Below are 27764 nucleotides of genomic sequence, written 5' to 3'. Positions count from 1 at the left end.
GATCGTTCAATTATTTCTATTTAAAGTACTATAGGCGTTTTCTTTCTTTGTTGCAGTTACAAACAATTACTCATTATTGCATTTCTTTTACGACAATGGCAGTAGTGGTGGCTTTGTCCGGCTACTCTCTTCCCATTTCTGACCTTTTTTATTATTTTTGTCAATAATTGTTCGATTTTATTAGTTTTTAGTTGTATTTTATCATATTTCTAATAATAGTTTTTCTTGGTCATTTTTTTATAAAGGGTGTCATGATAATCGATGCTTTTGAACTCCAGTGCAGATTTATTTATTGGTTTTTTTATTCTATCGTTCTATAAGCCTCCTCGAATGCTTGCTTTCTTGATGCGTGCTCGTTTTTATATGATATTTCATTGGCTTTTGAATATATGTGTTGGATGAGATGTGATTATGGTTAAGGGGAGATTGGTTTTTCATTCAATAATTTTAGATATTCTTCAAGTTGTTTTTCTCTATGTTTGGTACTCGAGGACGTCAGAGTGATATATCTCTATATGTCGTTACCTCAATTATTCATGCTTTTTCTCATTATTATATTTTTTATAATTGTCCTGAATGTATGTATGGTATTATTTTATATGAAGCTCATTATGATTTACGCAATCTACATACCTATTTCAAAAAAAATTGTCTATTTTTATTTTAATCATCTCAACCGTTAACATTTGTTTATTAACATTTAACAAAGAACTGGCAAGATTGTTAAAAAATATTTGTATACTTTTAAATTTAGTCATTAATTTGATTTTCATTTTAATTTAATTTATTTATTTTTATGAGAATTTTTGTTTTTAATTTATTTAATTTAAGATTTAGAGATAAATTAGTAATTTAAGAGATGCACTTAACGGGCTTCAAACCCAAGTCTTGGAACTTACTGGGCCAACATCATTTTTGTGATATGGGATACAATGTAACATCCCAAAAGATGAAACCAAAGTTCAGAGAAACAAAATAAGGAAGAGATTAGAAATCTCTCCGGAAGATTCTGGTGATCTCCAGATCTCCACGTTAGCAGACCTAACAGTCTTGGAGATTCCCGCCGTGCCTCTGGTGGTTCTCGTAGCTCATGTTCTTGGTTATCACGATTTCTTTCCTGTCTCCGTTTGTTTAAGTGCTCTTTTTTCTTGATGGATTGGAGAAAGCCATTTGGGAGTTCCTCTGGCCAATCCCTAAATTTCTATCCTCCGAAAATCAAAAATGGAATCCCAACGATTTCCCCTCCATCTGAGATCCTTGAAGATGGCATATTGGAATGGAATCTCTCTTGTGGGTCAATTCCTAAGACCAACGCCAAACTTCCTGACAATGCAAAGAATCGTTGAAAATCAATGGAAGAAAGCTCTACAAGGTTCACGTCTTCAGGTCAGTTTAGATGGAAATAATTTATACATCTTCTCTTTTACTTCTGAAGTAGCTAGGGATTGGGTCCTCAAAAATGGCCCTTGGCACGTCGTTAACAAACCATTGATTCTAAGGAAATGGGAACCCAACTTAAAACGCCTAAATTTTGACTTATCAAAAATTCCGATTTGGGTTCATTTATATAATGTTCCTTTAGAATTATTCACTCAAGAGGGTTTAAGTTATATTGCCAGTGGAATTGGAGTTCCAATTTCAATGGATTCTGTCACCGCATCCAAAACCAGATTAGAGTTTGCTAAGATCTGCGTAGAAATTGGTATTAATGATGAAATCCCAAAACACATTGATGTTGTTCTTCAAGATGATCTTTCTACTACGATTTTTTTCAAAACTCCATGGTTGCCTCCTAGATGTAAGAAATGCAAGGTTTTCGGCCATAATGATAAAGGTTGCATGGTAAAACCCAATCTCAATCCTACCCCAAACCAAGTCTGGAAAAAAAAAGGAAGAATCAAGTTCGAATGTCAATGTTGGAGGTATTGAGATTCAACAGGAACCTACCAGTACTGGATCAACACAAATCGCTGCTCCACAAGTGGCTGAAGCAATCACAAACCCAACTCGTACTGATTTCAATGAAGAACCAATCGATCATGAAGATATTAATCAGATTAAACCTATAGACACTTCTGAATTAACCGAAGTTGGTAAAGTCTAGTCAAATGCCCCTAAACGAGGTAGAGGTAGACCTCTAAAAGATAAAGCTATTCTAGCTGGCTCAAAGAATAGGTTCGAGGTTCTAAATGCAGTAGATGAAATCTCTCCTAACATTGATGGCCACCAAAGGAAAACTCGAATTGCTTCAATGGGAGTAGCTGAATTAGTTAAAGATCTCAAGCAGAAAAAGAAGGACAAGCTGGAAAATTCTAAAAGTTCTTTAGTTGGGGGTGAATGCACCTCCTTGGGAAATCCTTCCCAATGATCATTTGCTTCTAGAACGTTAGAGGATTTAATAATCCTCTAAAGCAAAATAAGGTGCTCCGTAGGGCATCCCAGAACAATGTTGACATCTTATGCTTGTTAGAGACTAGAGTCAAAATTGAAAAATCCAAGGACATCATTGATTCTAAACTATCTAACTGGAATGTCAGTTTCAACTATGAGTTTGCTGTTAATGGATGAATTTGGGTACTGTGGAAAAAAACTTGGATTTAACTATTATTCATGCTTCAGATCAGATCTTATCAGTTAAAGGATTGTTTCTTGGAACTCCTTTTGTTATCTCAACCGTCTATGGAAGTAACGATGGCACCATCCTTAGACAGTTATGGCAGCAGATGCATGATTTGGAAAGAAAAGTAGGTCACCTTCCTTAGATGCTGGGAGGTGACTTCAATATTACTCTGCAACCGAATGAAAGCTCTGACTATGAGCTTTTTTATCCTGGATCCACCACTGAAATGAAAGAATTTCAAGACACCGTACAAGATCTTGATCTTCATGACCATCCCTTTATTGGTCATTTCTTTACTTGGAGCAACAAACAAGCTGGAACTTACCTTGCTTGGCTTTCTAAAGACACTGTATGGCTATTGCTTGGCTTTCTAAAGACACTCCCATAAACCGTCCCAAGCCTTTCAAATTTTTCAACTTCTGGACTCTCCATCCTAAATTCTTGAAAGAGGTTGAACAATCTTGGCAAATAACAATCCATGGAAATCCTATGAAGATCCTATTCCTGAAACTTAAGCACCTCAAATCAGTCCTGAAAAATTTAAACAACTCTTGCTACAGTGATATCTCCACTCGAGTTAAACAAAAGAGGCTTCAGCTTGAACAACAACAAATTCTCTCTTTAAAAGGGGAAGAAACTTTCGATAAGGAGTTGCAAATTCAACAAGAATTAGACATCCTTCAAGAAGCAGAGCTAATTTTCATGAAGAAAAAAGCTAAAGTTCGGTGGATCAAAGATGGGGATAAATTCTCTAAATTCTTCCATTCGACTATAGCTGTTAAAAATAAAAAGGAAACTATTCGAATGCTTGTTGATGACCAAGGTACCAGACTTGAATCCTTTGATGCCATGTTTGCGAAAGTGCTTACTTTCTTTACTGGTCTGATAGGGACAGCTGATCCAAGGGTCAAATACACTAATCAGAAGCTTTTGAAAGAACTATTGAACTATTCACTGCCACAAGAATTTTCCTCTAGTCTTGTAAAAGAAGTTACTGCTGAAGAAATCAAGGAAGCAATCTTTGGCCAAGGCAATGATAAGGCTCCTGGACCTGATGGATTCTCACCCCACTTTTTTAAACATTCATGGTCCATTGTTGGAGAGGATGTGGTGGCTGCTGTTAAATATTTTTTTCAAAAATCCTCACTTCTCCCTGCATTCAATGCAACTACACTTGCTTTGATTCCCAAAGTTACCAACCCTTGCAAAGTAAAAGATTTCAAACCAATCTCTTGTTGCTCAGTCATTTATAAGACCATTACTAAGATTCTAGTAAAAAGACTGACAAGCCTTATCCCAGGAATGGTTTCACTTAACCAAACTGCGTTTATTAAGGGAAGGAGCATCGATGATAACACCCTCCTTGCTCAGGAAGTGGTTAAAGGCTATGGAAGGAAAACAATCTCTCCAAGATGCACAATGAAAATTGACCTTCAAAAAGCATTTGACACCCTTCATTGGAGTTTTATTACTGCTGTTCTGAAAGCATTAGACCTTTCTCACAGATTCATTGGCTGGATTGAAGCTTGCTTCACTGAAGCAAGATTCTCAATATCTTTCAATGGAAGCTTGATTGGATTCTTTAAGGGAGCAAGAGGCATAAGGCAAGGAGACCCTCTCTCACCAATTCTCTTTGTTTTATCTATGAATGTCCTTTCCAGACTACTCAACTTGGCTGCCACTAGAGGATTGTTTAATTAGCATCCTAAATACAAGAAAATAGGGCTTACCCACTTATCATTTACTGATGATTTATTGATATTTTGTAAGGGTAATGTGGAGTCTGTTGCAGGAGTTATCTCTGTCCTTGATCAATTCTATGAAATGTCAGGTTTGAATCTTAATACTGCAAAATGTGTTTTCTTTACTGCTGGTACTTCTACTAGAACTGTCGAGACAATCAAACATTTTACTGGTTTCAATCTTGGAAGTTTGTCTGTTCGCTACCTAGGAGTTCCATTAATTACTAGGAAAATCTCTGAGAAAGATTGTGATAATCTTATTGAAAACATTAAGTCACGACTTAATCTATGGTCTGGTAAATTTCTGAGTTTTACTGGTAGACTGAAGCTAATTAGAGCCGTCTTGTTCAGCAATGCAAACTACTGGTGCAGACAGCTTCTTCTTCCTCAATCTGTTATCAACAAGATCGAGCAACTCAACTCTCGATTCTTCTGGAAAGGAACCGATAAGGCTACTACAGGCACACGAGTCAGTTGGGAGAAAATATGCCAACTCAAATCTGAGGGAGGTCTTGGACTGAAGAACTTAAAATCCTGGAATCGAGCTTGCATAATAAAACTCATAAAGAATATCCTTTCAGTAGAGGGGTCGCTATGGGTTGCTTGGATCAAAACATACGTGTTAAAGGAGAAAAACTTCTGGCACATTGAAGGGGCTCCTAATTACAGCTGGAATTTCAACAGAATCCATAAACTTAGATCAGAAGCTTTACCAGCAATCACGAATAGAACCATCACCATAAGAGATATTTGGTAGGAAATTAGGATGAATGCGAATAAAGTTTCATGGAATACCTTGATCTAGTTCCCACTCCATATTCCTAAACTCAGCATAATTGCATGGATGGCAATTCTAGATCGACTTCCAACTCGTGATCGACTTCAACGAATGGGGATTATCACTACTGGGGACTGTGTCCTTTGTAATGATGCACTGGAAACTCGGTCTCATTTGTTCTTTGAATGTCCCACGGCTTCTAATTTATGGGAGATCATTTTACAACACAATGGGTTAAAGAAATCCATTTCTTCTTGGGAGGACATGATTGTTTGGGCATGCAATTCTTGGAAAGGAAAGTCTCTTATTTCCACTATTTTAAAACTTGCTTGGTGTGCTAAAATCTACGTTTTGTGGGAGGAGCGTAATCGAAGAATCTTTCAAGGAAGATCAAGATCTACTGATGATCTTTTTATTTGCATCAAAGAATTTGTAGGTATTAAACTGAGGGGGAAAAAGATCAACATGTTTGATAGGGTTAATACTTTCCTATGTAATTCTTGGGCAATACCAGAAGAGACGTTCGCATAAGGCGTGGGCACGGCTTATTCATCCAGAGTTAACGCATAAGAAGTCTTCAGTTAAGGCTTGGGCACGGCTTATTCATCCGGAGCTAACGCAGAAGAAGTCTTCAGTTAAGGCGTGGGCACGACTTATCCATCCCAAGCTACTGCAAAAGAATCTCTACTTAAGGTGTGGGAACTTATTCACCCACATCTTTCGCAGAAGAAATATTCAGTTATGGCGTGGGCACGCCATTTATCGACTCAGTTTGAGTTTTTATCGGATCCAGTTTTTCGGTATTCGTTTTTGGACTGGTTTTCGGTATATTATTGGATCGGATTGTAGCTATACACTTTTATTTGATTTGTAGCAGACTCTCTGCTTCTTTGGGTAATAAAATTCAATTTATCCAAAAAAACATCCCAAAAGATGGGTCAGTGACTTAAATGTAAATTTTGAAAACTTAATGCTCAATTTTGAAATAAGTTAACAATTTCAAGGGTTTAATTAAAATATTTTAAGGGATGAGTTGGCAAATGAAGGAAAGGTCAATGGGAAAATAGGTCTTTTGATAAGGAAATTAATTAAATATTGGTTGAGGATATTTTTATATACCCACGTGGGGCATGTGTAGGAAACAAGAGTTTCTAGACTTCTCTTCTCCAGTTTTCTTCTTCTCCACCGGGAAGCACTAAAGCAAAGGTAAGTTTTCTGGTTGTTTGATTATTTGTTGATTTTAAGAGAAGAGTTTGATTCATAGGTGATACTTAAGCTTAAGGAAAGCTTAAGCCATCTCAAAAACAAAGAATGAAGAAGTTATGAGAGATTAAGTAAAAGGTGTTTTAAGTGAATTATTGAAATAGAAGGTTTAAATGAATTTGGAAGTTGAATTTGACTTGTCATCTATGAGAATAAGAAGTTATAAGAGTAAGAATTAAGTTTGGATATCATGGAAAATGTGGTAAGATTCTTGGTTTTAAGGATTTGGGAAATATATGGAAGAAAATAAGGTGTTAAAATTATAGACGTTGGTTAAAGTGATTATAGTTAAGTTTGGTAGCATAATTAGGGCTTAATATAGGAAAATTGGGTGAATTGTTGATAAATTTCGGGTAAAAATAGTCTATTCTAGGAAGGTGCATCGATGCATTATGAATGTGTACCGATGCACTAAGAACAATTTTGAATATGCATCGATGCACACTGGAATGCATCAATGCATGGTAATTTTGAAGCTATTTTGTGTACCGATGCACCCATAGTGCATCGGTACACCCCTAAGGAAAAAAAGTGAATTATGGTTCATTAAATTCGTTTAAGCTATCAATATTAAATTAAAAGGTTTAGGCATCTGATAATTGCCTTAAATCTTATATTTATGTAGATATCGAGCCTAGAAAAGTTCCAGAACATTGGGCAAGAAAGATCGATTGAGGAATGATAAGAGATCAGTATTGATTAGTGAGGCCAAGTGAGTGTTTATTAGTTATTATACGAAGTTTAATAGAACTAAGACTTGTGACAAGTCTAGTTCTTATATTAGAATGCATGAGTTTATGATTATATGCATGTGTTTGATCTTAGTATTTATGATATATGTTATGGTATGTGATATAATTTATGTGAATACATGTAGTGTGATAAGCCATATGAACTAATGTGAATGATCTATATGATTAAATGAGAATAATGATATCAGTTATAATATAATCATTATTATAAGATATATGATATGAGTATAAGAGAATGTATGAACATGAAAGATGTGAGTATGACTGAAATGTTAAGTGTCTATATTAATATGTGATAAAAGCTACATGATATAATGAATGTGAAATATTGTAGTGTGAACAATATGACAAGAAGGGATAAGAGCATGCGTTTATGAGAAGACATAAGTGAATAATTATAAACTATGAAATCATATGAAAAGATCATAAGAGATATGTGATAAGAAACTATGTGATAAGAAGTCAAAAATTTATGAGATATGAATATGTGAATTATGTGAAAGTGAATTATGTGTATATGTAAATCTAAGATATATGAAAATAAGTGTAGTGATTATATGATCATAAGAGATTAAGTGATATGAGCTATATGAGCATATAAGAAAGTATATGAGTTATATGTGCTACATGCCACAAGTGATTTCATAAGAAATGATTCGATATATGCGATACAAAGTCATATGATATGCAAGTGATCAATGTGTACTTGTGAATATGTGATAAAAATAAATGATTATTCCCATGTATAGAAATTGAGAGCTAGATGTATAGTTGGCATGCCAAGAGTCGAGGGATTTACAGTGGTCCTTCGGGACATAGTGGTCCTTCAGGACAAACATTTAGTGCCCCTAATGGGAATTTATACGAGTTGTGGTGACAGCATTAGTGCACAACCTCAATAGACTCACATATCTTTAGTTCTCCACAGTGTACATGGGCCAATAAAGATATAATATAAATAAGAAGTAATATGATTTTTATATAATTGTGTAGTTGGATATGAGTATGGGTTGAATATATTGCATATGTTACATGAGTTAATGTCATAGTTTATGATGGATTGATATATTGGATTATAAGTAAATAAATTGAATTTATATGATATGTTATGAGTAAATACTTGAGAAGTGTTATGAACTCTATAAGTAATAGTATATAAATGTAGATGATGTGATGATGTAGATGATATGATGATGTATATGTATGCATATGTTCATTATGTGAAATGCATAATATGAGTTATGTGATGATGTGTGTGATGATTGATTAATAAGATTATATATATGATTACATGAAGTGTGCATAGTAGGAATGAGTGATAATATGTTATATTTAAGTTTATCTATGCCTCACTAAGTCATAGACTTAGCGTGTGAATGTTTCACACGTAGGATTCCGAGCAGCAAGAAGAGGAGCAAGATAGGTCAGCCACTCATTTACGAAGTTCATATCAAAAAAGAATTTATGAGTTATATGGATTTGGTTTTATTTAGTTGGCATGTACTAAAAGAGTTGTATTGAATATTTTCTGATAAGTTTTGAAATACAAATCATTTTAAATTTTATGTAAAATAACGAATTTTATTTAATGAAAGTTAGATTTTCATGATTTTATGCAAGAGACAAGTTTTGAAAAGTCAATGTGACACCTCGGACTTGTATCTGGGTCGGGTACGGGTTGAGGTGTTACATACAACATAATATATATAACTTTAGTTAATGATAGGAAAAACAAATAAAAGAGTTAAAATTAGGACTTGATATAACATTCTTTAGAAATAATGAATCACCGAAACCAAAATAAGGCATATCATACAGCTGTTAGAGAAAAAACGGTTAAACGATTAAAAAATTTTAATATATAAATTAAAAAAAATTGAAAGTACAAAAGTGAAATAGAGGTGATTTTCCTCAAAAATCACATTTTCTTTATATATTTACCTGTCAGAGACACTTTCAGATATATTTCCCGATCTAACACCCTTTGCAGAAAGGAACGGCTCATGCACCGCGCCTTACGCTGATGTGGTGCTACGTAGGGTAAGGCGTGGCCCATGCAATGCGCCTTATGCCACCATGTAAAAATTAAGTGCTAATTTTGTAAATGTTTTTAAAATAGTGCGTAATATATAAATATTTTTTGTTAGGGTGATTTTTATGTAAAAACGTCAACTTTTTTAATTTTTTGATTTATGTAAAAAAAATCTACATTAAAATATTTAAATCTTATTTTGCAAATTATTTTATAACTCTACAAATTTTTATTTTTGCATGAGATTACACAATACGTATAATCTAGTATAGGAAAACTTTGAGGGTAAGTAATTTAAAATATGAATAATTTTATAAAAGTTTTATAACTAGTATTTCTTTTACAAAATGATGATGATGATAACAATAAGAAATATTTTATACTCTTTTTTGGATAAGTTTCTCATATTATTATCCAAGAAGCAGTAGAAAACTCACTGCTACAACCAATACAAGCCTTATAAAATTAAAACAAGCACCAGCCTCCTAGGATATGCTAATCCCCCAAGCTATACAAAGATTTCTGTTGCTAACACTACTCTTAATGACTAATCGAATTGACTTCAGCCTAACAATTTCTTTAATACAGCTAACCACACTATCAACATCTCTACTAATACCCTTAAACTGCCTATGATTTCTTTCCTCCCATATACAGTATACATTTGCACACCAAGCTATTCTAAATATAAAACACAAGGAAAGTTTTGCCTTTAAACCGAGAGATAGCCCAACTCAGTTCCTCGTCCCAACTCCCCACCATTCTGTCAACATTACATAACCGGATGATCACCTCCCAAACAGCCTTTGAGAAGGGAAATCCAAAAAAGATATGGATGCGAGTCTTAGCCTCAACTCCACACAGCCTGCATTTATCATCCACCCCAATCCCCATTTGAGCAAGTCTATCAACAATAGGCAATCTGTCAAGGATAGCCATCCAGGCTATGAGTGAGTGTTTAGGAATGTGCATAGGAAACCAGACAACCTTGTGCCATTCCACCTTCTCTTTCCTCCCCCTGATCTCCTACCATAACCAACGAGTTATAACCTTGTCCCAGTTCATGATCCCCGAAAACAGAGGTTGCACTTCCTCCCTTAACTTCAGAATTTTTCGTATACTCTAGCTAAAGGAAGGCTTTCTTACAACAGACCAGAAATCATCTCCTTTAAAGACATATAACCTCACTCAGGCAACCCAAAGAGAGCCTTCTGCCATGAAAAATTCTTTAACTAGTAACAGAACCCTTAGCTGAAATGTCACCCCCTTCTAGAAAAATCTTGCACAAAGCTGGTTCACCCTTTTAATCACAGCAGTAGGCAGAATAAGTTGCCTACACCAGTAATTAGCAGTGCTAAACAAGACTGACTTCACCAGTTGCAACCTGGTTGCATAACTCAACCATCTGTTGGACCAAAGTCCAAGCTTTGCTTTAATCTTCTCCACTAAACTGGAACAATCTTTCTCTGTTAATTTCCTCGGAACAAGAGGCACCCTTAGGTATCTCACAGGTAGTCAGCCTAGTTTGAACCCAGTAGACTCATGGACCAAAGTCCTCAGATCATCATTCACACCAGCAATGAAAATTTCAGTCTTAGCATCATTAAGCCTTAGCCCTAACATCTCATAGAAACTTTCCAAAACACAATTCACCCCTATAATTGAATCTAAACTACCTTTTTAAAATATGAGTAAATCATATGCAAAGCGAAAGTTTTCTGCACTTAGGGTGAAATTGAAATATTTTTCCAGAAGCAACAACATCTAGCATTTTAGATAGGATATTCATAGCAGCCACAAAAAGGTAAGGGGATAGGGGGTCCCCCTGCCTAACTCCTCTTCTCCCTCTAAAAAACCCCATTAGACTTCCATTTAACATAATGGAGAATCTAGAGTCCATAACACAAGCTTCTATCCATTTCCTAAATAGATTAGGCAGCCCTAATCCTTTTAAAACAGTAAGAAGAAACTTCTAGCTTAGTGAGTCAAAAGCCTTCTCCATATCAGCTTTTATGGAACAACTAGGGGAAATAAAACCTCTACCATATCCTCTAACAAGCTCTTGAGCTAAGAGAGTGTTACCTTCAATTTTCCTCTCCCTCACAAAAACTGATTGGTTAAGGGGCTATCATCTTAGGGAGATACTTAACCAATCTGCTCACTTGGTTGCATTCTTGTAAAACACTCAGCAACAAGATATGGGTCTAAAATCCATGGCTTTACAAGAGTTGGGTTGCTTGGGGACTAAAGCAATAGCAGTGGAGTTAAAAGCAGGCAACATTTTAGAGGGTTCAAAGAAATACCTCACAACAACTATGAAGTCTGCTCCAACAATGTCCCAAACAGAATGAAAAAACCCAGTTATGTATCCATCAGGGCCAAGAGCCTTATCCTTACCTTGATTCCAAATGGCCACTTTGATTTCATCATTTGTTACAGCTTTAATCAAATCAGCATTGGCACCTGCAGGCAAGGTATAACCCAGCAGGTCCCTCAGGAAAATGTCAAAACACCCTTGCACATTTGCATCCATAGTATCAATCTGCCTAGTGAAATGATCCACCAATTCTTCAGCTATTGAATCAAATGTATCTAGTTTATTGCCTCTCTCATCCATCAACACTCTTATAGTATTTCTCTTCCTTTTTACAGCAACTTGGGAGTGAAAGAATTTAGTGCACTGATCACCATCAAGCAGCCAATCCACTTTAGCTTTCTGCTGATAAAACAACCTTTCAGCCTTTTCTAATTCAGTGAGCTCCAAATATAATTTTTTCTCTTCTGTAATAGCATCCAAATTCCCTACAAATAAAGTAACAACATGTTGCTTCTCTAACTGTTCCTTCTTTTCAGCAACCTTCCTAGAGATATTAGAGAAGCACCTTTTATTAAAAGCTTTCAACTCATGTTTCAGCCTCTTTATTTTGCAAAACAAAGCTTGCATGGGGTCCTCTTGCACAGACTCAGCCCAAGATTTCCCTACTACCTCCTTAAAATCAGGGTGTAAAGCCCAAAAATTGAAATATTTAAAGGGCTTGGGCCTTTAAGCAAGGTTCTCATGGGAGTAATAGACCACTGCCAGACTATGATCAGATACTCCAGGGGCTTGAAATTTCACGGGGAATTAGGAAACCCCTCACACCAATGATCATTCACTAAAATTCTATCCAACTTCCTAGCTAAGAACCCCACTTCATGCTTATTTGACCAAGTGAACACAGGTCCAAAGAATGGGTGGTCCACCAACCTCAGATTTGTCATACAATTCTGCAAATCCTCCATCTCTGAGGATAAGTGCTCATCCTCACAGCTAGAACTTTTCACAGCAACAACAATAACGTTGAAATTACCCCCACTATCCAAACATTGCTGCCAGCCAGAGCACTTACATAAAAAAGGTGATTCCATAACTCTCTCCTAGTAGCCCCACTATTACTGCCATACAGAATAGAAATAAAAACATTCCTACCCCCCAAACTACCCTGAATAGTAATAGATTGGTCAGCCACTTTCAAAACAGAAAACTGCAAATTCTTCTTCCATAGAATCCAGATTCTGCCATTTTCCAAACAACTATAATTCCAACAATAATTCCAGTCTTTTTCAAATTGAGCAATAATGGTCTGAGCCCTATTCTCTCTTATTATAGTTTCAAACAGACAGAGAACCTTAACCTGCAACTTCTCTACATGATTTATAACATTTTTTTGCTTATTGGGATGGTTAAATCCCCTAATGTTCAGAAAATCATAGTCATGAGATAGGAAGAGTAATTATACCTCCCACGTGCTCACCAATCCTCTTAGTTTTATCCAGCAAATACTTCTTCTTAGTCTTCATTTCCCGCAGTATATTAGCTATACCTTGAGAAGCAAGCCTAGGCTTCCTTCCCCCTCCTGCAATTATAAACATTATTAACTGTTGTTAAAAATAATAATTAATGAATAATAATTCATTTGATCCCGCAATTGTAATTAAAAGTTTATTTTAATATTTTTTATATTTTTAAATAATTAATTTTAAAAGTCAATAAATTTATCAAAAATATATGAAATATATAATTTTTTAAATTATAAAATATTTCTTATCATCATCATCATCATTTTGTAAAAGAGATACTAGTTATAAACTTTTATAAAATTATACATATTTTAAATTACTTACCCTCAAAGTTTTTCTATACTATATTATACATATTGTGTAATTTCATGCAAAAATTAAAATTTGTCAAGATATAAAATCATTTGCAAAAGAATGTTTAAAGATTTTAATACAAAATGTTTTTTCACACACAAAATAAATAAATAAAAGTTGATGTTTTTACACAAAAATCATCATAATAAAAAAGATTTATATATTATGCACCATTTTAAAAAAATTTACAAAATTTGCACCCAATTTTTACACGGTAGCATAAGACGCGGTGTATGGATTGCGCCTTTCAACACGTGGCATAAGGCGCGGTGCATGGGTCGCGCCTTTCTGCAAAGGTTGTTAGATCGAGAAATATATCTGAAAAGGTGTTTGACAGGTAAATATATAACGAAAATGTGATTTTTGGAGAAAATCGAAAAGAGTAAAATTTAAAGATAATTGTTGTAGTTTACCCTATTAATAATTATTGTTGAAATTTTAGTAGCGACAAAAACTTATTGATTCTAGGGTTTAAACGAGTAATGTCGAGTTTAAGTATTATTGAGCCTCAAACTTAAACTTGAGTCTAGACTTTAAATACATGAAAATCTTACAATGTATGTAAAAAATCAATACATAAATATTAATATTATCAATAAATTATTTTTAAAAAAAATAAATACTAATATATTATAATTTTGAATTGTTTCTGAATTCGAGTTGAATATCAAATAACTCAAGTTAGATCATTAAAAATTCAAATCAAACTCGAACTCAAATCAAATATTTATTAAACTTTAATCGAATTAATCTCAAATAATTTCCAATATATCCGGTCTCATTTCTAGACTAATCGATACTTCACTCACCGTTTATGTGCCTGATCCTGCAAAAGTCGTCGCTTTTTCATAAAATTACCATCTTTCCAAAAATAGTGGTTCTGTAATTAAAAATTAAAAAGAGAAAAAGCACACAAACTGTCTTTCTATTAATGGTGGTTTGAGTGGAACTCTACGCAGCCCATTAAAGCCATCCAAATATTCTCTCCTCTCTTTTAACTTCTACTGACGAAATACCCAACAAATAACAAACTCGTCTCCTTCCCTTCCTCTCCCAAATTTCCTTATGGTTTTGGGGAAAATCCAAATTTGTTCACTTCAATTTGGGTCTCACTTCTTCATGAAAATCTTTTATTTATAGATAGATATTTATAACTACTTCCACTTTGTTTCCCAAAGTATCTTCTTCAGCAGCAAAAAAGTATTCATGGGAAACATCGGAAGTAGCGGAAACGGCTGGCGGCGGAACGGCACTCGCCGAAACCACCCTCCTCCGTGACGGCCGCCTGCTCCAGCACAATCTCAACCCGAAATCGCTGGCAATCGCTACGTCTTCGCTGCTGCCACGCCTTACCCGCTCCAGTATCCCAACACGAACCCACCCCATTATTATCAGTATCCAGGCTACTATCAGCCTCAGCCGCCGGTTCCCTTGCCTCTTCCGGCGCCTTACTATCATCACCATCGAGTGGTCCTCAGATGGAATCCGCCAGTTGGAGTAGGTATGGTTATGGACCGATGATTCCGCCTCCACCACCGGTGCCGTATATTGAGCATCAGAAGGCGGTTACTATAAGGAATGACGTTAATTTGAAGAAGGAAAGTTTGAAATTGGTACCTGACGAGGAGAATCCTGAAAAGCTTTTGGTTTCTTTCGCTTCTGATGCTACTCTTGCTGGAAGGTATAAAAAATTAATATTTTCGAACAAAGTTCCAATTTTTGTTCTCAATGAGAATCACTGGTTGCAGCTGTGAATATGGGTTGTTTTTTATCATCTGTGGATAGAATTGATGTGATTATTGTGTTAAAACTATCTTCATTTTTAGAGTTTGAGATGTCATATTAGAACGAAAAGTGTATTGCCTTTTGATAGAGAACTTTTAGAGGGTTTAAGGTTTGTGAATGGATTTTTAAATTATAGATTTTATTTTTCTTGAAATTGTTACCTGATGAGGAGAATCCCCGCTAGTTTTTGGTACTTTGTTTTTTTCACTTCTGATGCTACTCTTGCTGGAAGGTATAAAATTCAACCTTTTCAGATAAATTTTAATTTTTGTTGTCAATGAGAATCATTGGTCTCAGCAATGAATATGAGCTCCTTTTTATTGGAATTTAACGCCATGGATATGGTTGATGTAATTAAGGTTTGCCAGACGATTTTTAAAATATAGAACAATGAAAGATTGGACACCGTTTGTTAACTTTAAGTGTTGATTTTGTTGTTCGTCAGTTATATTTCGAGGTCTTAAGACTTCCTTGTTTATATGGGGTCTGACAGTGATCAAAGAACTCGATTGTCTGGAAAAAGGAAGAAAAATGGTATTTCGCAATGGTTAATGTGTTTTGAGGTCTTCCCCACCTCTGTTTGTCGAAGTTCAGGCTCTTTGATTTTCTTGTTTTACTTGAGAGAAAGTGTCAATAGCTTTAATATGATGAAAACTAAAATGATGGTGATATTGTGTGTCCTAGTAATCGACTAGATGAGCTCTATGCTTTTGCTTGAATGAAGTGTTACAATGGATAATGGTTTGTTGATCAACACAGCTATGATCTGGCTGAATTTCTTGTAAAACATTCTTATGATCCTTCTCTTTTGGTTTTCGTTTTTGTTTTTATCATAGTATGGCACACTTTGGATTTTTTTTAACAATGTCATTTATGGTACTTCTGTTTCTTATTCATCATGAGAAAAGCAGTACTTATTTAATGGAGTGGATTCATGTAACCTTTCCGACAAGCTTTTTCCTTTTCTTCTTGCTAGCTATTTTTATGCATTTATTTCATATGCAGCATCACATCTGATGTTCAATGTTGCATATCTTCGTTGAAGGGTTGCCATTATTTGAATCTTGTTGTGTTCTGATATTGAACTTAACAAGATGTAGTTTTTGCTTTGCTCTGCAAACAGGATGACTGTTATTTTCTTTGCAAAAGAAGGTGAAAACTGTGATCTAACACCAATGAAGGAAAGTATTCTACCACCAGTTACCGTGCCTTTCGAACAAGGTCTCGGACAGAAGTTCACACAGCCCTCTGGAACAGGGATTGATTTCTCTATGTTTGAGGAGTCCGAGTTAGTGAAAGTAGATGCGGATATCTATCATCTGGCAGTGAAAGCAGAGGCATTGCCTGTCAACCAGGATAGGTCAGGCGGAGACCAAGCATCGGGAGCCATGAATTCTCAGATAACTCAGGCCGTGCTTGAGAAGGAGAAGGGTGAATACCACACTAGAGTAGTGAAACAGATAATGTGGGTGAGTGGGGTAAGGTATGAATTGCAAGAAATATATGGGATTGGAAATTCAGTTGATGACAGTGTTGATGCAAATGATCCTGGAAAAGAATGTGTCATTTGCCTTTCGGAGTCCCGGGACACAACTGTTCTTCCCTGCAGGCACATGGTAAAACTCGAATCATCTGCTTCATTTATTCTTTTCTTTGATCGTTTTATGTTTTCCATATTTAAAAAAAAAATTGTTGGTTATGAAGTGCATGTGCAGCTCTTGTGCAAAGGTTTTGAGATGCCAAAGCAATCGCTGCCCAATATGTAGGCAACCAATTGAAAGGCTTTTGGAGATAAAGGTCAACAATGGCCCTGATGAATGAGATGAAATTATGTTTCTTCCTGTATAGTAATAGTACCCTATTGGTTTTCTTTTGCCTTTTGCCTTTTTTCTCTCTTTTGATCTCACACTATATGTTTGTCAGGTCATTGTAATAATCAAACAGGAAGCTATAACAATTAATGCTACAACATATACAATGAATGAATTTCACATTACAACTTGCTTGAATGTGAAATTTTCTTTTTTGATCTGTTCTCAAAAATCACGTTTCATTCAAATCAAAAAATATGATTTCCCAAAATTTCAAGATTAACTTTTGAAGTCCATGAAACTATTATGTGCTTGAAACTATTATGTGCTTGAAGCTATCAGTATGTTCAACATCAGTTTTTCAATGATCCAACAAATGCTATAATCTTAATGGCTATGTTGCATCACCAATAATATATATAATAACTCAAATTTACCTCTTAAGAATACTAATCTTAGAGGAGCAATTTCCTGTTATTCCTGTCAGTGTCAAATATTTAGGAATAGACGTTTGTACTTTTATAATGGAGGTTCTTTCCTCCACACCTCTGTGCTGTCAATGGCAATTTTTGTCCTTTGAATATACAATGGATTCAGATGCTTCATCTCATTGCAATTCAATTCGGTTCAAACAGTTGTACTTGCAAAAACCAACAGGTTAAAGAGAGATGAACGGCCCACGCTAGCAAATAGAAATGCAACTTCGGCAGAAAAAAAGGGCCTTTCGTTTTGCCTTGAATCTTTGATGATAGTCTGATCATTGCTTGTAGCTAGAACCGCCAATTTTGCTGGAAAGCAATGGTTTATCCTTGGTGCTTAACAATGTTTCGGTGTTGCTTGATTGGCTTTCTGCAGCGCCTGGTCTCATCCAGATTTTTATGTGCCCCTCTTGACAAACTGTAAGCACAGAGTTCTGGGTAAAAATTAAGCCAGAGAGGGGTTCGTTGTGAACACGATGAGCAACCAGTGGTGAAATTTTTGGGACATCTTGAATGCTTGAGGCTGGTTGCAAGGTACCCAAGGGGTATGCATTGTCCCAGTGGGAAGACTGGCTCCCTGCACTGTAAGTAGGGGACCCTCCGGCGCATCGACGCAATGGCACCACAATTTCATCCATTTCCAGGTCCCACAATAACAACTGTGTGTCCTACACAAAAGAAAGCAGTAATGAGATGGAAAACGGAGGTAACCCCTACCTCTAGGAACACTGCTTCATGACATAAACATAAGTTTGAAGCATCTATAACTTGCAGAAGCAAGCCATTTGTGGAAATTAAGAGTTGAATCCTCAAACAAAATCAAGAAACAATCAGAATGCATGAGCAGGTTGAACATTGGGAGAACATCGCACCAAGATGGAAATTATGATGGTAGGCAGTCATTATTTTGACCAGACCATATACCTGACCAACAGAACCAAAACGGTACATCACAGTCTCTCCTGTGCCATCGGTATTGGGTGCTGACCAATATGAATCAAACGCCACTCCACTGAGCTGTTTGCACCAGTTCATAATAGGTCATCATCATCAAAAATAAATAAACAGAATCCTTCATTAGAAGATAAAAATCATACCCACGAGTTGTGCCCCTCACCCCATGCAACAATCTTCCGATCGTCCAAACTCCAAACTTGAACCAAGTCATCTTCACCTCCGGTCAGAATATATTTCCCATCCGTGCTGTTTTGTGGATGTTGTCGTCAATGACGTTTTATTTTTTATATAAAAGGAACAGAACTTGACAAATTGAAAACACAGTACACTCTAGATAAACAGCCACAGTTTTAAAAAGTTAAAACAAAAATAGATCACCTCCAAGCACAACATAGTACAGCACCATAATAACTTTTTCCACCACATACGAGCTGTTCTTTCGAATAATCAAACACTCGCAGATAACCTGCACTCAGCATATTAAAAGAGAAAGGGGAAGGTTAAAGTTCAAACAAACTACAAAAGAAAATGACCAGAAAATGTAAATTTTGAGAATTTGAATTAATACCATCTCTTCCGACGGTAGCCAAGTAGGCTCCGTCAAAGGAGAAAGAAATGCTATTAATTGTCCCTTGACAAACATGCCATCTAGCAATTGGATTACTCTGCAAGTAAAAATGGCAAGTCAACAAAGTTACAGACAATGAATACATAGAAAGTCTGGAGTAATATATATTATTGCTTCCTCTATAATATAAAACAACAGTCAGACTAATCCCAAATTATGGTGCTAGGGTGGGTCCTCTATCTTGCCACATACTGTAGAAATCAGAGTAATGGTATAGAAATCAGAGTAATTCTCTGTATTTTCTTATTCTTTTCAATATGACAGATTACATATTTATATACAAAATATCTCTTTAAAGTAGGAAATTCTAAGGAAAAATAATAATCCTAGGATATGATACCTTAAAATAAGGGATTGTAGAAATCTATTTACAAAATCATATCTCTATAGGAATGGTAACAAATCATATCTCTATAGGAATGGTAACAAATCATTTCTATAATTCCTACACTCCCCCTCAAGCTGGAGAATATACATTGTATAATCACAGCTTGAATAGGAATTTATTGAAAACAGGCTTTGTCAAAGCCTTAGTAAGAATGTCTACAACTTGTTCTTCTGAAGGAATGTATGAAAGTGTAGCTGTTTTTGTTAACTTGATCAGCAATAAAATGCCTATCAATCTCAACATGCTTTGTCCGATCATGTTGAACTGGGTTCTTGGCAATTTGAATAGCAGATTGATTATCACACAAAACTTCAAAGTGATCCTCTTGATTAGTGACAAGTTATTTCAGTAGTTTAAGTAGCCAAATTCCTTTGCATATTCCCAATGCTAGTGCTCTGAATTCAGCTTCAACACTACTTCTTGAAACGACAGATTGTTTCTTACTTCTCCAAGTTGTAAGGTTTCCCCAAACAAAGGTGCAGTAGCCACTAGTGGATCTCCTTTCAATAAGGTCTCCGGCCCAACTAGAATCTGTAAAGAACTTAACAGTTCTGTCTTGTGTCTTCTTAAACATTAAACCGTGTCCTGGAGTTTTCTTCAAGTACTTGAGAATTCTATTTGCTGCTGCCATATGCTCTTCAGTATGATTGGTCATGTGTTGACTTATCACATTTACAGGAAATGTTATATCTGGCCTTGTCACGGATAAATAAATTAGTTTCTCAACTAATCTTTGAAATTTCTCTTTGTCTATTAAGGACCCATCTTCTTTGTTGAATTTTAAGCTTGCCTCATTGGTGTATCATTCAGCTTACAACCAAGAAAACCAGTTTCTTTGAGTAAATCAAGTACATATTTTCTTTGGTTGATCACAAGTCTTTCTTTTGACCTTGCCACCTCCATTCCTAGGAAATACCTTAGCTTTCCCAAGTCCTTGGTTTCGAATTCCTTATTTAACAACTTTTTCAAATTGCAAATCTCTTCTTCATCATCTCCGGTAAGAATTATATCGTCCACGTACACAAGAAGGATAGCTTTCTTATCTGTAGAAGTTACATTGATGAAATGAGTATGATCGGCGAGGGACTGCTTGTAGCCGTTTTTTAGGATGACTTTAGTGAACCTCTCGAACCAAGCTCTGGGTGATTGTTTTAACCCGTATAGAGACTTGTTGAGCTTGCAAACCTTATTGCTACCTTCAGCAGACTGTAAGCCAGGTGGCATTTTTATATAGACTTCTTCTTATAGTTGGCCATTAAGAAAAGCGTTTTTTACATCAAGTTGGTGTAATTGCCAATCGCAATTTACAGCCAATCGCGACAGGTGCAAAAGTTTCTGTGAAATCTATCCCATATGTTTGCGTAAAACCTTTGGCCACTAGTCTCACTTTGTATCGTTGGATGCTACCATTAGAGTTATACTTTACAGCAAAGATTCATTTACAGCCAACAACCTTTTTTCCTTGAGGAAGGTTTGTAACAGTCTAAGTAGCATTTTTCTCTAGTGCAGAAATTTCCTCTTTAACAGCCCTTCTCCATTTAGAATCCTTTAGAGCTTCAGTTATGCTTGTAGGAACCTGTTCTTTATCCAAGGTTGTTGTAAATGCTTGAAAAGAAGGCATCAGAGAATTATAACCAGCAAATTTTTCAATAGGATGCTTGGTACACTGTCTAACCCCTTTTCTAATAGCAATAGGGAAGTCATCTAGAGTAGTGGAAGTACACGTACTAATTTCTTCTTCTATTTCGACAGCTGGACCCAAATCCAATTCTCGGCAAGAATCAGATTGCAAAACAGCCTCAGGAATGTGTTTTCTTTTCCTTGTATAGAAACGGAACTGTTTGATTGGTGTTGTTTGTGGAAGATTTTGAATGGGAGTAGGTTTATTTTCAGAAAGGGTATTTAAAGTGGGTATGGGTGAAGTAGTGATAGGAATTACCGGTGGATCAATGTGAGTAGTTACAGATGACAAATATATAGGTAAAGACAAGGATGATGACAATTCTGAAGGTTGAGAATGAAAAGTGGGTGGAGATACCTGATATAGCTGAAAATCCCTCCATGTCTCCCCTGAATTTCAACCTGAATGAAATAGGGAACCTGCTCATAAAAAGTGATATCCATAGTAGTGAAAAATCTTTTAGAAGGAGGATGATAGCATTTATAATCCTTCTTGAGTGAAGAATACCCAACCAATACACACTTTATAGACTTAGGATCTAACTTGGACTTATTAGTAGCATTGTTTTGGATAAAAACAGTACAACCAAATATTTTAAGAGGTAGAATAGAGGATAAATGTGGAAAGAATTGCAAAAATATAGATTGAGGTGTTTTAAAGTGTAAAATCTTACTAGGCATTCGATTGATCAAATATGTGGCAGTTAATAAGGCTTCCCCCCACAAATATTTTGGAACATTAGTAGTAAATAGTAGTGAACGAGTAACTTCAAGGAGGTGTCTATTTTTCCTTTCGGCAACGCCGTTTTGTTGTGGGGTTCCAACACAAGAACTAAGCTGAACTATACCATTTTCCCTGAAAAAAACACCCAAAGACTTAGCAAAAAATTCACTGCCATTATCAGATTTAAAGAGTGGATTTTGGTTCCAAATTGAGTGAGAACTAAGTTATAAAATTGGGCAAAAACACCCGCAGTTTCGGATTTATCTTTGAGCAAATAAGTCCAAGTTATCATACTGTGATCATCAATGAAAGTGATAAACCACTTACAATTATCAACATTCTTCACCCGAGAAGGACCCCAAATATCACTGTGGATCAAGGAAAAAGGGTGAGAAGGTTTGTATTTAGAAGGAGAATAAGATGATTTAGTGTGTTTGGTAAGAGAGCAAACTTTGCAAGAAAATGAAGTTGGCTTTTTATTAATGAATAGAGCAGGAAACAACTTTGCAAGATAATGGAAACTAGGATGGCCTAAACGAAAGTGCCATAGCATAACGGTATCATTTTGTTCTAAAGCGGTGAACGATTTAGAGATCTCGGTTGTAATAGATGAAGGGAGGATGTAGAGGTCATCCTGCAAGCTGGCCTTACCAATCATCTTCTTTGAGTTCAGTGCCTGCAAAGTACAGTCAATATCAGTAAAAATTACAGAGCAGTGCAAGTCGATGGAAAGTTTACGAACTGAAATGAGATTGCAAGCCAGAGTTGGTACAAAGAGAACATTTTTAAGTGTCATATGTTCATTGAGAACCACAATGCCATGACCTTCTATTTTGCACATGGAACCATCAGCTGTTTTGACTGCCTTATCGACGTTTGGGAAAAAATTATAAAACAACCCCTTGTTACCAGTCATATGATCTGTTGCACCAGAATCGAGGATCCAATTAGGAGTCAACTGAGAAGATAAAAAAGCTATAGGATAAGGGTTACCTTCTGATTCTTTTATGACCAGATTACATTCACAAGGCCCCTGAAACTTTTCAAACAGTTTCTGAAGTTCAACAATTTGTTCTTTGGTGAAGCGAGTGACAGAGTTGGCAGTCACTAGGCTAGATTTATTATCTTGAGAGGTCTTGGACTTCCAGTCCTGAGGTTTACCATGAATCTTCCAACACTTCTCTTTAGAGTGGCCGGGCTTTTTGCAATGTTCACACCAAGGTCTCCCCTGTTTCGAAGTATTAGATGATTGATGAGTAAGTAAGGCAGATCCTTCAGGAGTGGAATATGGTTCATTAGGCAGCATCACACACCGACGACTTTCTTTCTTCTTGACAATAACGAAAGCCTCTCAAAGGGAGGGAAGAGGAGAAATAGCCAGTACTCGGCCACGAACCTCGTCCAATTCCTTGTTTAAGCCTTGGAGAAATTGAAAAAGTCTTCGCTAAGTTACAATTTTCTGGTAAAGGGTAGCATCTCTTGGATCTGCCCAATCATGTTGTGCATACAAATCTAATTGTTGCCAAAAGCCGGTTAAGGTATTGTAGTAGAGAGTGACAGGCATAGTTCCCTGTTTGAGAGTGGCTGCTTGATCTTCAATGTGATATAACTCGGCAATATTATCAGTGCTAGAGTATGTTTCGCGGACTGCACTCCAAATTTCAGCGGCTGTGTTGTACAGAAGAAAATTTCTGCTGATACTCAGGATCATGGAATTGAGGAGCCAAGTCATAACTTGACCATTGTCACGCATCCACTTAGAAAAAACATTGTCAGTCGCAGCAGGCTTCTGGATTTCACCAGTAACATAGCCCAATTTTTCTCTGCCTAAGAGAAAAATTTTAACCGATTGGGACCATTTAAGAAAATTGTTGCCATTCAATCGATGGCATGTAATAACCAGACCGGATGATTCTGTTTGAGTGTTAGAATCAGAAAGATTTTCTGGATTTGAAATAATCTCCCGAGTTATCGAAGGAGATGTAGGAGAAGAAGTTGCGGACATGGTCTAGGTTGGAAAGAAACTGTAACCTAAGCTGATACCATGTAGAAATCAGAGTAATGGTATAGAAATCAGAGTAATTCTTTGTATTTTCTTATTCTTTTCAATATGACAGATTACATATTTATATACAAAATATCTCTCTAAAGTAGGAAACTCTAAGAAAGGAAAAATAATAATCCTAGGATATGATCCCTTAAAATAAGGGATTGTAGAAATCTATTTACAAAATCATATCTCTATAGGAATGGTAACAAATCATCTCTATAATTCCTACACATACCAAGACTGTCATAGCATTAACTATAACAAAATAAATATTTATACCAGCAAGCAAGCACAACACTAAATCTTATTTCCTTTTTCTTTCATTCTCATACTACAGTAGCAGTTAATGAATTGACTAAAGGTTTTGAGGATGCATGATTAAAAATATTGGCTTCTACATAATTACTTGCAGCTTTTCCAGAAAAAAAACTAGTAAATAAAAAAGCATAGGCAAAATTAGGACTAATTGCAGCTGTCTATTAAATTTAGGTGTCAATCACTATTTTTAGACTCTAGGTCATGTATGTTGTAGTGAAAAATAAGTTATAAGCAGGCAAGACCTACTAGAACCATACAGATGATATGATATTAATGACCTCCGGCTTTAGAAAATAGTTCTAACTGTAAAGAATACCAATTTCAAGAAGCATACACAAATGAGAAAGTCAAAATTCTAAAATGAACACTTACTAGTACCTTACTGTAGCGTGCATGCGATACAGAAAATTGAGTTTGGTCTTTTATAACAGAAAATGTAGTATCACCAGCAGCATCCTTGTTCTGGAGGGGAAAAGAGAAAAGCTCAAAAATAAAAACATATTGCATAGAACATCATGTAATATGTAAGTTGTATCCCAGATGGAAAGAGCCATCTAATTATTAGAAACTTGCCTTTTCATACACATACATATTTCCATCAGCATGAGCAACAACAAAAGCACCATCACCCCCAGGAACCCATGTGATACTAGTACAGCGACTGCTGGAAACAAGAAGCATTAATCGACGTGTAGAGCCAACACACAGTCACGCACACTAAATATATATATACGCACACACATCAATATTGAAGATAACACCAATCAGTGACAAAATTTTGTTGTCCTCTATCATCCTAAGGGAAGCCCAAGAGGAAAGCAAAACTGGAAGAGAAATTATATGTTGAATATTGCAAATTAGGATAACAATCGATTCACCAAGAGACCAACTCAGTTGCTGAATTTAAGAGGATAGTATTGACACCTTATAAATTCAGATTGAATATCAATGTCAAAGAGAAAGCAAATGAAGCACTCTAGAGAAAGGTCTCAAAGGTGGATGGAAATTAAATTTATGGTTGACCAAAAAGGCAATATTGTCCTCGTAAAACAACAAATGTGTATTCGAAATAAATATATTTTTATAATGGTTTCATGGGGTAAGCTACATATGCACCATCTGAAAGAAAAACTAAGCTAATAAGATGTCATTGAAGATTATCCTGCCGGCGAGCCATTGGGTGTTAGAATCAGTCTTCATGCAACCCTAGAAATAGGAGACATGAACCTACAAGAATCAGAACGCAGGAAGACCTAAAACAGAACATGCTAAACATGGAAACTTAAAATATAATTTAGCAGGGGAAAACGGTAGAAAAAGTAGAACTTCGAAAAAGTCGGAAAATATATAAAAGATATTGCAATCTGAATCACGCCTGCTATTGACAGAACCATCTTTATTGTAATGCAGTGCCCCAACAAGCTTCTTTCCAACATCTTGCAACTGCTGTCTCAGTGACACTGAGTAAACTACAGTAATGAAACAGAACTCACAAATTTGCTGAGTTTAAACCTTGGAATCAAAATTGCAAATCAGAACAATGATTACCATCCCCAGAATTCAACCCAATGAGCAAATCATGCCCCTCTTTGGCATCCTGATCAAATGCATGGCAAACAGGGTTTGAATTGCTGAAATGGATAGACTTTATCGGATCCTATGTTAAACACCAAGATTCTTAAAATAGCTCAATGTAAATCAGTTTAGATTCCTCAAATATCTTAACAAGTCAAATTCTAAATTACCTTATCCTGCGAATTCATATCACTTATAAAAATAGCATCACCAACATTGGAAATTAAATAAGTTCCTTTCCCATCAAAATTTGTATTAGTCAATGAATTGCTCGAAGTTGAAGCACCCAACGACCCACCAATCTTACTTGTACTACTAATATTTTTACTCCCACCATTCCCTCCAACAAAGCTAAGTGCACGGCTTCCATTCCCAGAGCTTAGCCACCTTGCTGCTGCTGATTTTACCCCGGCGCTAGCACTGAAGCTGGACGATGAAGCCGTTGGAGTTGACGGAGCTGGATTTTCCTTTAGATGTGCAAGGGTAACCTAAAAAATCAATTTTGAAACAGAACAATTGAAATTTGAAGTTTAAGGGAATTAATTTAAAGTCTTTCAGTCAACAATGCTAAAGTTGAGCATAAAAAAAATAACCTAACAAAACCTGCCCATTCAGTGCTTCCAACAATTGGTTATATGTTAAAACCCTATTTTTACAAATATGTTGGAAATGCTATTATCTAATTATAGACTTTAAGTATAAAAACACCAAATTAAAATTCTGCACTACAAAAAATACCTACTTAAAGTGAAACTATAAAGATGGATCTCGATTATAACCCTAGAAATTTGAAGCTACCTGAGTAACAGTCTTGCCATGAGCGTAGTGAAGAAGGCTAGAAGGGTGAGTCTTTTCGTAGTGAAGCTTATATCGTCCTTCTGGAGTTTTAAAATAAGTCTTCAAACCCGACGATTGCGCGCTCGCCGATGAAGAAGGTGTCGAAATCATGCCGTTAGCTGTGTTGATCATGCCGCCTATTAGTCATACAGCCGATAACACAATCTGATCATAACACTTTAGGGTTTCTTTTTCTTTCTTCTACCTTGCCTTCTCAATGTTCAAAATTTCTTATTAACCAAGACAAAAATAATAAAACCCAAAAAAGAAAAGACCTCTCTTTTTGTTCTTCAATGGCAATAGCCGATGGAGATCAAAGAAAGGAGCTAATAGAAGGTGGGGGAGGGATCCTGTGGTTGCAGCTTATGATAAGTGTCTCAGTTTGCACTGATGGGGGTGCGCAATCTGTGTTTTTTGCTTCATTTGCTTTGATTAGGTGTAGTTAAGAGTTTGACTTTGAGGCGAAATCAGAGGAAAATCAACGCAGTGGACGGTGGAGATGGGGGATAGATGGTAGAAGAGAGAGGATTGGGAGAGACGGACTCGATGAGATTGCAGAGAAAATTGCAACGGGAGATGTTCTCTTTGTTTTCTTTGATTTTTAGTGTTTTGAGATTTGATTAAATATATTTAAGAAATTTTAGCTTCAATTTTATGTTTGCTCTTTTACTTAAAAAAAATTTTATGGGCTTTCAAGCCTTAATCCTAATTAAAAAAAAGATAAATTACACGAATCATCACTGTACTTAGTTATATTTTTTATTTCATTTATTGTACTTTAAATCGTTCAATTTTCGTCCGCTATTTTGCGGTAGCACCACCGTCTGAAATAAAAATCCGGGAAAATAACGGTGGGCAGCAGATTCACGCTAAAATCGATCGATCGCGTCTACAATCTAACGGGTAACGGTGAATAACATCGTTAACGGACGCTATTACCGTTATCTACCGTTAATGTGGAAAAAAAAAGTTGAATCAAAAGTTTTTTTTGTTTAAAAAAATGAAAGGTTGGGGGAGGGGGAGTTGAGAGACTAGAGAGAGCTTTGCAAAGAGTTTTACCGTGAGATTGGAGAGAGCTTTACCGTGATATTGGAGAGAACTTTACCGTGGGAGGGGGGAGTTGAGAGACCGGAGAGAGTTTGTCGTGGGAG

The 27764-nt window shown here is 35.9% G+C and overlaps 2 protein-coding genes and 1 pseudogene across 4 annotated transcripts; 2 read left to right on the top strand and 1 right to left on the bottom strand.

Moving 5' to 3' along the window:
• The first annotated feature begins 5206 nt into the window (after window positions 1–5206).
• LOC120124090 lies at window positions 5207–5671 on the top strand. The gene has a single exon (XM_039142842.1). It carries the CDS (start codon window positions 5207–5209, stop codon window positions 5669–5671), a length of 465 nt encoding a protein of 154 aa, XP_038998773.1.
• Window positions 5672–14572: 8901 nt separating this feature from the next.
• LOC120124093 lies at window positions 14573–17025 on the top strand (annotated as a pseudogene).
• Window positions 17026–17567: 542 nt separating this feature from the next.
• Window positions 17568–27176, bottom strand: LOC120124092 (dystrophia myotonica WD repeat-containing protein-like). 3 transcript variants are annotated; one of them, XM_039142845.1, is made up of 11 exons: window positions 26575–27176; window positions 25947–26264; window positions 25750–25858; window positions 25577–25670; window positions 24775–24862; window positions 24580–24663; window positions 18982–19078; window positions 18792–18879; window positions 18554–18659; window positions 18381–18473; window positions 17568–18115 (listed from the first exon to the last, which is right to left on the bottom strand). In XM_039142845.1, the coding sequence occupies exons 1-11, from the start codon at window positions 26743–26745 to the stop codon at window positions 17735–17737; spliced, it is 1629 nt and encodes a 542-aa protein (XP_038998776.1). In that variant the 5' UTR covers window positions 26746–27176; the 3' UTR covers window positions 17568–17734. The 3 variants fall into 3 exon arrangements, with proteins under 3 accessions (XP_038998776.1, XP_038998775.1, XP_038998777.1); XM_039142844.1 differs by having other exon boundaries at window positions 17568–18124; window positions 26575–27166; XM_039142846.1 differs by lacking the exon at window positions 17568–18115 and adding an exon at window positions 18127–18223 and having other exon boundaries at window positions 26575–27167.
• Window positions 27177–27764: the final 588 nt, after the last annotated feature.

Source organism: Hibiscus syriacus, unplaced genomic scaffold, assembly GCF_006381635.1.
Source record: "Hibiscus syriacus cultivar Baekdansim isolate YM2019G1 unplaced genomic scaffold, ASM638163v2 tig00110411_pilon, whole genome shotgun sequence".
Lineage (NCBI taxonomy): Eukaryota > Viridiplantae > Streptophyta > Magnoliopsida > Malvales > Malvaceae > Hibiscus > Hibiscus syriacus.
The sequence above is the reverse complement of the archived record's forward strand: the minus strand, read 5'-3'. Positions and strand labels throughout refer to the sequence as shown.